The 12,259-nt window shown below is 36.7% G+C and overlaps 1 protein-coding gene across 2 annotated transcripts in view; it reads right to left on the bottom strand.

The window, feature by feature from the left end:
• Positions 1-12,259, bottom strand: part of LOC133657437 (adhesion G protein-coupled receptor A1) — a 541,657-nt gene that overhangs the window by 454,985 nt on the left and 74,413 nt on the right. For both annotated transcript variants that reach the window (XM_062058763.1, XM_062058762.1), the window contains exon 2: positions 7,548-7,619. In XM_062058763.1, the coding sequence (XP_061914747.1) occupies positions 7,548-7,619 (72 nt within the window). The remainder of the gene's footprint in view (positions 1-7,547; positions 7,620-12,259) is intronic.

A 12,259-nucleotide genomic window follows, 5' to 3' on the forward strand; every position in this document is an offset into this window, starting at 1 on the left:
ATTAATTAAAGTACATAGCAAGTTACTCTATATATAAAGGGTCAGGAATCTGAAGGATTTTTTTTATTCATTTACTGTGGGAATGTCAGAGAATGTTATGAGAATTGCCTTGGTTGTCCATCTTAGGCCATCGTAGGTCACGTCGGGTGCGCCATAAGAGTGGCTGATAATAATCAAGTTAGCTCATGTGTGTTAAACTGGAGACAAAAAAATGAAGTCGTGTATGAAACAAGTTCAGCTTCCTCATTCACATGACATGGTGTAAGAGTTATGGTAAACGGTCGGTATCTATATAGTAGGGCTGGGCGATATGGCCTTTTATTAATATCTCGACATTTTTAGGCCATGTCACGATACACGATATATATCTCGATATTTTGCCTTAGCCTTGAATGAACACTTGATGCATATAATCACACCAGTATGACGATTCTGTGTGTCTACATTAAAACATTCTTGTTCAGGCTTCATTAATATATGCTCATTTTAAACTTTCATGCAGAGAGGGAAATCACAATTATGTCAAACTGTATTTATTAAACAGTTATTAAGCAGAGGCACAAACATTCATGTAATTTCCAAAACAGAAAGTGCAAGATTGTTAGAGACATTTTAAAACAAGCTACTAGTGCACTTTTGTGCATGATGTCACTAAGATGACATATCAAAACAACACTAAATTAAAGTGCCCTTTTTGTACAGAACGCCACTACAATAGTTAAAAACAGATCAAGTGCACTTTTGTGCATGATGTCACACAAGATATTTCAATAAGTGTCAAACAAAAATGAGCTGCATAATAGGAAATCAAATAGTGTATGCCCCGGAGTAGGGGCATAACAAGTCAGTGATGTACTGAGGGGCCCCACCATGCAACGCACGGAATGTCAGGACTAAAATATTAAACTCAATGCGGAATGTAACGGGAAGTCAATGAAGACTGGATAGAACGAGGGTGATATGGGTGCACCGGTCAAAAGTCAGGCAGACGCATTTTGTTCAGTCTGAAGTGTCTTTAGCGTTGACTTGTTGAAAAGGGTGAAAAGACAATTGCAATAGTCAATGCGAGACGAAATGAACACGTGAGTGATCGTTTTGAGATCCAATTTTGACAACAAATTTTTCACTTTAGAAATATTTCTAAGATGATAAAAACAGTTTTTGGTCAGTTGACGACAGTGACCTTGACATTGACTGATCAAACACAACCCTAAGGTTGCTGAGGCTGCTTTTAACAGATGCACCCAGAGCACCAAGGGAGTTCTTAATCAGGGGGATCTTTTTATTGGGGACAATTATCAGAGTTTCCATTTTGTTTGAATTTATCTGGAGGAAATTTGAGGACAACCAGTTTTTAATACAGGATACTCCAATAATTCAGATAAAAAGTGAAACTCTGAATCATTGAAGGAGCATAACAGTTGAATATCATCTGCACAGAAATTATAAGAAACATTTTTAAAACGACTCATCAACCTCCCAAGCGGCACCAGATACAAAAAAAATAAAACAGGCCCCAGAACAGAACCCTGGGCCACACCACATGACAGGTTAGACACATTGGACATTACATCATTGAGGTATTTCTTAAAGTTGATTGAAATCATGCAAATCAAGTTATTTACTGTGATTAATCACTATGAATCCGAATTTAAAAATGTGGTTATTCAGATTTTTTTAAATGTTTCATTTGACAGAACCAATTTTAAAGTTATATCAAGATTGCAGTTTGGTACTAATCATACAATAAGGTTCCAGTGCTTCCTCTCACAATGTATTATATTAGGCGCCATTATATTACCCTGCCGCTGCCCCACACCACACAGTGTTGTTCAGTTATTATATTGACTGCTGTCATTTGACCCCCAGCTACAAATAATACCAAATAAAACAGTAATTAGTTTCTTGTGTATCCTTGATATTGTGAAAGTAACGTTTTGGTTCATTGAATGTATCACATATATATTGTAATTTGCATTGAAAGTGTCATTAACAAAAAAATAATCTGCTTTTACCTCGTTGCTACCCAACCAGGTCTGTTTGCTATTCAAGAAGCCAAGCTCACTGAGACCATGGCTGCGGGATGAATGGTGCAATCACACACACACACTATTACACTTGTCAATCTGCTGCCAATTCCCTCTGATTCTGTCATCCAGCCAGCCGAGCACATTAGTTTTATGTGCCAAAGCAAAGAACAGTTGTCAGTCACTGTGTTCTCCCATTGAGCATACCTGGCCTGGCATCAAGTGCACAGACAAATGTATTCAAACGCTGCATGTAGCATAATAGAGGAATACTGTGCACAGAAGAGGAGAGAAAGAAAGGAGAAAAGTCTCTTGTTCACGAGTAGGGCAGCAATGTTTTGTCAATGAATTGAAGTAGAAAAAAAAGCATTGATTTATATGTTGTTGCTTCGATTATTTGTTTAAGCAATACAATATGCGGACATGTTTACCAAAGACTGGTCAAATACAGCACATTAAGATAAAGAGAACCGATAAAGAGAGATGGATCAAAAAACAGAGCAAATAGCACCAAAAAGACAAGAGATATTTAGCAATCATTTAAAAGTGAAAAAGACAGACACTGAGGTGAAATGTTTGCGCTGTCAAACAAAGCTGGCATTTCACAATAGCACCACATCAATGATGCAGCACTAAAGCATTCTAAATATTTAAGAGCAGCAAACAAGCAGAAACAATTTAAAAGTCTATTTTATATGTTTGACTTGAATAACAAATGTTTCATTCAAACACATATGTGCATGTGAGGACATGTTTGTCTGTTGATTCTAATGAGTTCTTTGACCAAAAATTAAACAACTCTTAAAATTAATATGTTTTTAAATATGTATGTTTTAAACTGTTGAATACATGTGTCAAACAATGTATCATACTTTAACACATAGTATTTTTGTTTTAGTTGGTTCTTTATTATCTCGTGGGTTTTTGGCTACACTGTTTAATTATATTTTGTAGTTTTAAAAAAATATATATAAGTACCGTATTTTACGGACCACAGGGCGCACCGGATTATAAGGCGCACTGCTGATGAATGGTGTATTTTTTATATTTTTTCATATATTAGGCGCACCGGATTAAAGGGCGCATTAAAGAGGTCATATTATTTATCTTTTTTCGAAATTGAAAACACTTCCTTGTGGTCTACATCAGTGGTCCCCAACTTTTTTGTAACTGCTTGAAAATTTGTCCCACGGACCGGGGGGGGGGGGGGGGGGGGGGATCATGTGTGCTTACGGACTGTATCCCTGCTGACTGTATTGATCTATATTGATATATAATGTAGGAACCAGAAATATTAATAACAGAAAAAAACAACCCTTTTGTGCGAATGAGTGTGAATGAGTGTAAATGGGGGAGGGAGGTTTTTAGGGTTGGTGCACTAATTGTAAGTGTATCTTGTGTTTTTTATGTTGACTTAATTTAAAAAATATATATGTATATATATTTTTTTAAATTTCTTGTGCGGCCCGGTACCAATCGATCCACGGACCGGTACCGGTTGGGGACCACTGGTCTACATAACATATAATGGTGGTTCTTTGGTCAAAATGTTGCATAGATAATGTTTTACAGATCATCTTCAAGCCGCTTTCTGACAGTCCCTTCCGGATGCGTCGTTTTGTGGGAGGTCTTACGTGGCTCACCTTCGACAGCATCTTCTACCCGTCATCTTTGTTGTAGCGGTGTAGCGTGCAAGGACGGATGTGGAAGAAGTGTCAAAATATGGAGCTAACTGTTTTAATAACATTCAGACTTTACCTACTCAGTGGCCTAGTGGGTAGAGTGTCCGCCCTGAGATCGGTAGGTCGTGAGTTCAAACCCCAGCCGAGTCATACCAAAGACTATAAAAATGGCTTGGCACTCAGCATCAAGGGTTGGAATTGGGGGTTAAATCACCAAAAATGATTCCCGGGCGCGGCACTGCTGCTGCCCACTGCTCCCCTCATCTCCCAGGGGGTGAACAAGGGGATGGGTCAAATGCAGAGGACACATTTCACCACACCTAATGAGTGTGTGTGACAATCATTGGTACTTTGACTTGACTTGACTTAAATCGAATCAGCATGTCCTCATTCGGAAACAACAACAAAGGAAATGTGTCCCGTGAAAAACCGTCCAACCGGAACTCTAATAACTAAAGTTCCTTGGGTGAATAATGTAAAAACTCACTATACCGGTATGTTTTAGCGCTTTCATGGCGAGTTTACAGACAGATATAAGTAAAGACCTTTACACTACCGTATTTTTGCGGACTATAAGTCGCAGTTTTTTCATAGTTTGGCCAGGGGTGCGACTTATACTCAGGAGCGACTCATGTGTGAAATTATTAACACATTACTGTAAAATATCAAATAATATTATTTAGCTCATTCACGTAAGAGACTAGACGTATAAGATTTCATCGGATTTAGCGATTAGGAGTGACAGATTGTTTGGTAAACGTATAGCATGTTCTATATGTTATAGTTATTTGAATGACTCTTACCATAATATGTTACGTTAACATACCAGGCACGTTCTCAGTTGGTTATTTATGCGTCATATAACGTACACTTATTCAGCCTGTTGTTCACTATTCTTTATTTATTTTAAATTGCCTTTTTCCAATGTCTATTCTTGGTGTTGGGTTTTATCAAATACATTTCCCCAAAAAATGCGACTTATACTCCAGTGCGACTTATATATTTTGTTTCCTTCTTTATTATGCATTTTCGGCCGGTGCGACTTTTACTACGGAGCGACTTATACTCCGAAAAATACGGTACTTTATATTAGAAATGGCAATAGCGGAGGATGAATGTCACATAACAAGAAGATAGAGGAAAAAGAAGAAGCGGAAAAAGAAGAAGCTTATCGACGAGGGCGTCGGCGGTGATGCGCGCAATTTTTCAGGACTTCTACAGATCTCAAATCCATATCAGCAGGTACCAGAAGGTGAGAAAAGTTGTTTTTGCATAATATTGCGAAACAAAACGTCAGATAATACTGTATGTCTTACCTTATACACACACACCATAATAATACTCGTATGTTTAATGTGCCGACAATTCTTCAAGCGGTGCGGCTTCAAAGCTTACCAAAGTCGTACTAAAACATGTTGATATATTTTTGAGTGCCGTGTTTAATGTTCTATATTTTCAATCGAACATTTAAAATGTTGGTGGTGTTTACCTGAGACATATTGCAGTCATAGTGATGACTACACTTATCTCTTATGTTTGACTGGTCACACTTATCATTACACCATGTACCAAATAAAATAGCTTTGAGGTCAGTAAGCTCAACCAAACGTATTCCTTACATTAGGCGCACTGGGGTTATAAGATGCACTGTCGAGTTTTGAAAAAAAAAAAGATATTAAGTGTGCCTTATAGTTCGGAAAATACGGTAATATATAGTGATGCTCCCATGGCAAAAGTGCAATTTTAATGTTGTGTGCATTTAAAAGAATAAAGTTAATTAGAAAAATCATTGTTCATATACCGTGTTTTCCGCACTATAAGGCGCACCTAAAAACCTCAAATTTTCTCAAAAGCTGACAGTGCGCCTTATAATCCGGTGCGCCTTATATATGGACCAATATTGAGCCACAACAAACCTAAACTTCATTTTCATAAAGTTTAGTTCTCGCAACTATGGTAAGCAGCCGCCCCCGTAGAAGAAGAAGAAGCGCGCGGTGCATGCTGGGATATATGACGTTTCATTTCCATTTGTGTGTTTATGTAAAGACCCCAAAATGGCTCCTATTAAGAGACACGCTTACGACCCAGAGTTTAAACTCGAAGCGATCAGTCACGCAGAAGAACAGGGATGACAGAAGGCGAACACACGTTCACCAAGACAGGGAGACAGCGCCGGACGACATACGCCACTATCTGCCAATGGATCGTAAATGCCTGGGCTGATATATCAGTCTCAACTGTGGTCCGAGCTTTCAGGAAGGCAGGAATTGTCACTGAACTGCTAGACAACAGCAGCGACACTGACTCGAGACGGAGCCGGGCATTTTGGATGCCGTATTCGCCAAACTGTTTAATTCGGACACTGAAGAAGAAGAATTTGAGGGATTCGTGGATGAGGAATAACTTCATAAAGTGAGCTGTATATGTTTATTTTGTGTGTTGTGTTGTGTGACATTAACGTTTGAGCAACGTTGAGTTATTGATATATTGTTATTGCTCTGCACTATTTCGAGTGTTACTATATTGCGATTGCACTAACGTTTGATTTACCGTAATACGAGTAAATCAGCTGTTTATTCATTTTGGGAGTGAACAGAGTTGTCAGAACGCTGGTTTGTAGTCTATTAATAAAGTTTGACTGACCTATCTGACTGTTTTGTTGACATTCCCTTTAGCGCAGCTCCATCTAATGGATGCATAGATGCACCTTATAATCCAGTGCGCCTTATATATGAACACATTTTTGAAATATGCCATTCATTGAAGGTGTGCCTTATAGCCCGGTGCGCCTTATAGTGCGGAAAATACGGTAAACTATTTTACAGAGCATTGAGGCTATAGAAAGTGTGTTTTGATTACTCGATTAAGCAAACTAAATAATAGATAAATAATTTCATTAGTCGATTACTAAAATAATCGATACCTTCAGCCCTAATCACTAGTGTGTATCGTTCATATATTACTAAAAAAATATTTGGACACATAGCCATTACAACTACAGGATGAGAAAAGGGAATAAAATACTATTTACTTTTAGTTCCACTCTTCTAGTGACCACAATTAATTTAGAGTGTCTGTGTGAATTTGTGTCCACGCATGAAGAAAAATATTTGTTTGCTTAAGTTTTCTGGAAAATGATCATCTTTATGGACCTTGCTTTGAATACTGGGGCATTGCCAATGGCATTCTCCAAACTATTCCCACAAAGTTAGAAGAAGAGAATTCTCCAAATTGTCTTGGTAAAATGAAGCAATATGATTTGAGGTAAAGAATGGGTCTATGCCACCTCTGTATGTCTCAATGTGTTTCTACAATAACCCCTCCATCACCCTACATCTGTTGGGGGATTGACCTCAAAGTGGAGAAATGAATTTCCTCTTTATCTACAAATGTCCGTGTCACCATCAAACCGGTAGAGAGGCAGTTATTGGAGGGCTAGACAGAGGTGAAAGCAATCAAGTGCTGACTTGAGGGGGCAGACATGAGTAGCAGCACAGCCACCATAGATTTCATCTCCAGGCTGCTTCTATGAAGCCTATTGGGACTTCACATAAAGTCTGCGATTCATTGACAAGGCTTACCCGCTGTCAGAGCTCCCACACCCAGCACTACATTAGACTCTTATATGATGCTTTATATGATCTATTTTCAGACATTCACTGTACCAATTGAGGTTAAGCACCAGGGCTGAAAGGTGAAAACTATTGGCAATCCTCTTGCAGAGTGCCGTCCTAATTCCCACTGTCTTCCTTTCTGCTTTCTCAAGCTCCAGTTCGATGACAGCTAAGGCGACTTAAGGAGGACAAAACAATAAAGCCGTGTTGATTTAAGTACTCACAGTTTTTCCAGAGCTGCCAAGCCATAGAAGGAGCCGTTCCTCAGCATAGAGATCTTGTTGTTACTCAGAGTTCTGTTGAAGGGCAAAAACATAATTATAAATGTGGTGAGGATATATAATGTGTGCCAGTACAATGGTGGAAAAGACATTACAGTTAAATGAAGACAACCACATTAACTCACTTTTAACCTAGAATTAAGGTTTTGGAATGGCCTTCCCAAAGTCCTGACTTAAACGTGAGGACAATGCTGAAGAAACAAATCCATGTCAGAAAACCGACACTTTTAGCTGAACTGCACCAATTTTGTCAAGAGGAGTGGTCAAAAATTCAACCAGAAGCTTGCCAGAAGCTTGTGGATGGCTACCAAAAGCGCCTTATTGCAATGAAACTTGCCAAGGGACATGTAACCAAATATTAATATTGCTGTATGTATACTTTTGACCCAGCAGATTTGGTCACATTTTCGGTAGACCCATAATAAATTCATAAAAGAACCAAACTTCATGAATGTTTTGTGACCAACAAGTATGTGCTTCAATCACTCTATCACAAAAAAATAAGAGTTGTAGAAATACTTGGAAACTCAAGACAGCCATGACATTATGTTCTTTACAAGTGTATGTAAACTTTTGATCGCGACTGCACATATACATATATACATATACATATATATATATATATATATATATATATATATATATATATATATATATATATATATATATATATATATTTTATATTTATATATATATATATATATATATATATATATATATATATTATATATATATATACATATATATATATATATATATATATATACACATATATACATACATACATACATACATACATACATATATATATAAGGCTGGGCGATATATTGAATATACTCAATATGTCGCGGGTTTGTCTCTGTGCGATATAGAAAATGATATTCGAGTTTCAGTTCTCACGCAGTTGATTTTAGCTGCGGCCATTACACTGCAGGCTTTTATCACTCTTTCTTGTCTCTCCTTCTCACAGAGAGATAAAACACACCTTCTTACGTACGTCACATACGTATACGCCCTCGCGGAGCAGAGAGGTAGCGGCATGGGTAACGTTAGCTGTGGTGCGAGTGGTAGGTTAGAAGGTGCGAATCTGGTAACAAATGAAGGAAGAATTAATTACCAAGAAAAACAGCACAGGGTCCATCGTCTGGCGGTGGTTTGGCTTCAAGCGGGAATATGTCGAACAGACAACTGTAATTTGTCAAGTGTGGGGCAAAAGTGTTGCTACAAAAAGTAGCATTACTGCTAATAGCATCATTTGAAAAGTCACCCGCTAGAGAATGAAGAGTGCTTGAAACTCTGCATGTCAACATCTCTGTTCGATGACACACCAACACAATGCAGAGGCAACCATTTCCACATTAACACTGTATGAAACAAATAGTCAACAACAGAAGGAGATAACATCCGCAGGAACCTACCACATAGCGAAGGACATACACTATTTGATTTCCTATTATGCAGCTCATATTTATTTGACACTTATTGAAATATCTTGTGTGACATCATGCACAAAAGTGCACTTTATTTGTTTTAAACTATTGTAGTGGTGTTCTGTACAAAAAGTGCACTTTAATTTAGTGTTGTTTTGATATGTCATCTTAGTGACATCATGCACAAAAGTGCACTAATAGCTTGTTTTAAAATGTCTCTGACAATCTTGCACTTTCTGTTTTGAAATGACATGAATGTTTGTGCCACTGCTTAATAACTGTTTAATGAATACAGTTTTGGTAAATTGACTTAGTTGTGATTTCCCTCTCTGCATGAAAGTTTAAAATGAGCATATATTAATGCAGTATGAAGAAGAATGTTTTAATGTAGACACATAGAATCATCATACTGCTGTGATTATATGCATCAAGTGTTAATTCAAGGCTAAGGCAAAATATCGAGATATATATTGTGTATCGTGACATGGCCTAAAAATATTGAGATATTAAAAAGGCCATATCGCCCAGCCCTATATATATATATATATATACACACATGTATTTATATAAAGACACATATATATATATATATATATATATATATAATATATATATATATATATATATATATATATATATATATATATATATTATATATATATATATATATATATATATATATATATATATATATTTATGTCCATAAATATATAAACAGACGTGTTTGTTAACATGTAAAAGGTGTTTTGATAAAAATACAAACATGTTAAATGCATAAAGATTTCCTTCTTTCTTTAAGACAAGAATATCAGTTGGTGTATTACCTTATTGTTATGACTTGGATTGGCTGGAATCAGACAGGATTTACAGTCGTTGCTAAAATGTTCCACAACTTTCAATTTACATTGTGGAGGAAAACCAAGTCCTCCTCCCTTTCCAATATTACATGAAAGTAGTTGTTTTTTATGCACATTCTGATTATGTCATATTAACCACGTCCTTAGCCACGCCTCCACTGCCTCAAGTATATTGGAAGTCTTGGGGAAACCATGGAATCTGTTTTTTAAATAGTATCGTTCCCGAAAATCTCTCCTGTGCGTGGGTAGACATGAATGCCAATATATTCAATTTTACAAAATGTAACATGTTAATTGTAACAAATGTAAACATTTATTTGTTAAATATATTATCTTAATTAGTTGTTGGTGGCAGATGCCAGCCGTATGTTTGGTCTTAAACAAATAATTTAGAACACGCAGACAACTGCACCTGTAATTGAAACACATCAGACACAGCACAGACTGAAGATATATAATGTAATCAATACAACAACAGATATAAAGATGACACTTTTATTTTTAAATTTTTGTAAACATTTTTAACTTGTAAATGGCATTATTTGTACTGCTTTTTGTTGTCCTTGTTAATCAGTGTGTAACGCTAACGTTAATCCAATAATGAAGCAAGCAGTTATTTTTCTCTTGAGCATCCCCTCAGTGAACCCTCCAAATCCTCGCAAAAAAAATACAAGCATCCGCACTATGCACTGGTGGATTGCAAGTAGCAACCTTACTGTAAATACAGCATCAAAATGCAAAAAGAAGAGACCACAACTAGAGACACAGATGGGTTGGCCGCATAACCAAGATTGAATTAAGCAGGTTCCATTGTAACTAGGGATTAACATTTAATCAATGTGAATTAATATAAAGGAATCACAATTGATACCTATTCATTATTAATTGTGTTGTATTTTGTAGGGGGTGAATACACTTTTAAATTCCCCACTGAAATGCATCTACCTAATGTGGAACTTTAACATGGAATTGTGGAAAATGTTTAATGGTCAATATTTGTATTTCAGATTACAGTGTTAATTGGACAGCGTTAATTATAACTAAACATAAATATAATTGGCAATGTTATCATATATTATGGAGCTGAAAATGTTTTTTAGCAAGTAACTAAAGTACCTGTAAACACATTTTCATAAAGGTTGTTTCATAAAATTTACAATATGCTAATAGTGTGTGAATTACGTTAAATAAAACTTGTACAGAAAATTAAAAGCCAGTTTCACTTTAATATTATAGAAAAATAGGGAAAAAACAACAAAATAAATGTACTTTATTTTTTCTCTTCGCCATAAACAGGTTTCATGTGCTAGCATCTAAATTGGACAATTTGAAACATGAACTGTCAACAAGACTCTAGCCTCAAAAGTGCAATTTGTAAATAAGAAAGGAATTGCAAGTGAAAGAGTACTTATACTGCAACATGTTTAAATACTGCTATTTCATTAAATGTATTGTTTCTTCAACTGCAAAATAATAACAGTGTTCGTAAGCCATTTTCTCAGACCTTTATGTTATTCACGCAGTAACACTGCTTTCTTGGTGTGGTGGCGAGTCCAGGTGTCAATCTTTGTCGACAAAAATTGCGATGGCCTCTATTACAGAATCTTCAGAGCGACAGATAGTACGACTATGCAAGCCGCTAATGATTTATTGCATACTTATGATACAGCCTGGATTGAGACCATTTTAAACACTCCTGGATGGTGTTTCTGGCTTTCATATCTGATCAAATATTGATTCAGCCAGTTATCTTAAGTCATCTACTGCAGTTCTGCTGCCTCTGGAACAATTCGGTTTTGTACATACCTTTGTACTGCATACTGACACAAGTCATACATGATAAAAGGGCCACCAGATAGGCAGCTTTGTTATGTGCAGGTAATGCTTTGAATCTCACTAAATTGTCATGTTCACACACACAAACACAACACATTTCTATAAACTCCAGGGACGTGTGGTCAGAGGAGACAGATGAGGCAGAGCCTCATTTGTTATGTTAAGACATTTAAAAACTAATAATGTAAAACAAAAATTATTATTTGTTAATTAAATATTGGTATACATCTAATCTCTGTATGATTACGATCACTTATAACATTTTCTTAACAAAAAATCACTACATTTGCACATTTCCTGATCAAATACAGGGCACAATTCTGAGAGAAAGAGGCCGCTAGTCTTCTTTCTCTGCTTTATGGGCAAGCACATTTACAAGTCTAAGGGCCTGACCTAGTAACCCCTGATCTCCACAGTACCTGTCACCGCTGTGGTGCATAATCGGCGCAGACCGGTAGCGTCATCTGCCGTCCGGCAATTCCCGCCGCCGTTCTGTTGCGGCTCTGCTGTGCAATGAAATACGGATGTTTAC

Source organism: Entelurus aequoreus, linkage group LG09 (assembly GCF_033978785.1).
Source record: "Entelurus aequoreus isolate RoL-2023_Sb linkage group LG09, RoL_Eaeq_v1.1, whole genome shotgun sequence".
NCBI classification, from domain to species: Eukaryota; Metazoa; Chordata; class Actinopteri; order Syngnathiformes; family Syngnathidae; genus Entelurus; species Entelurus aequoreus.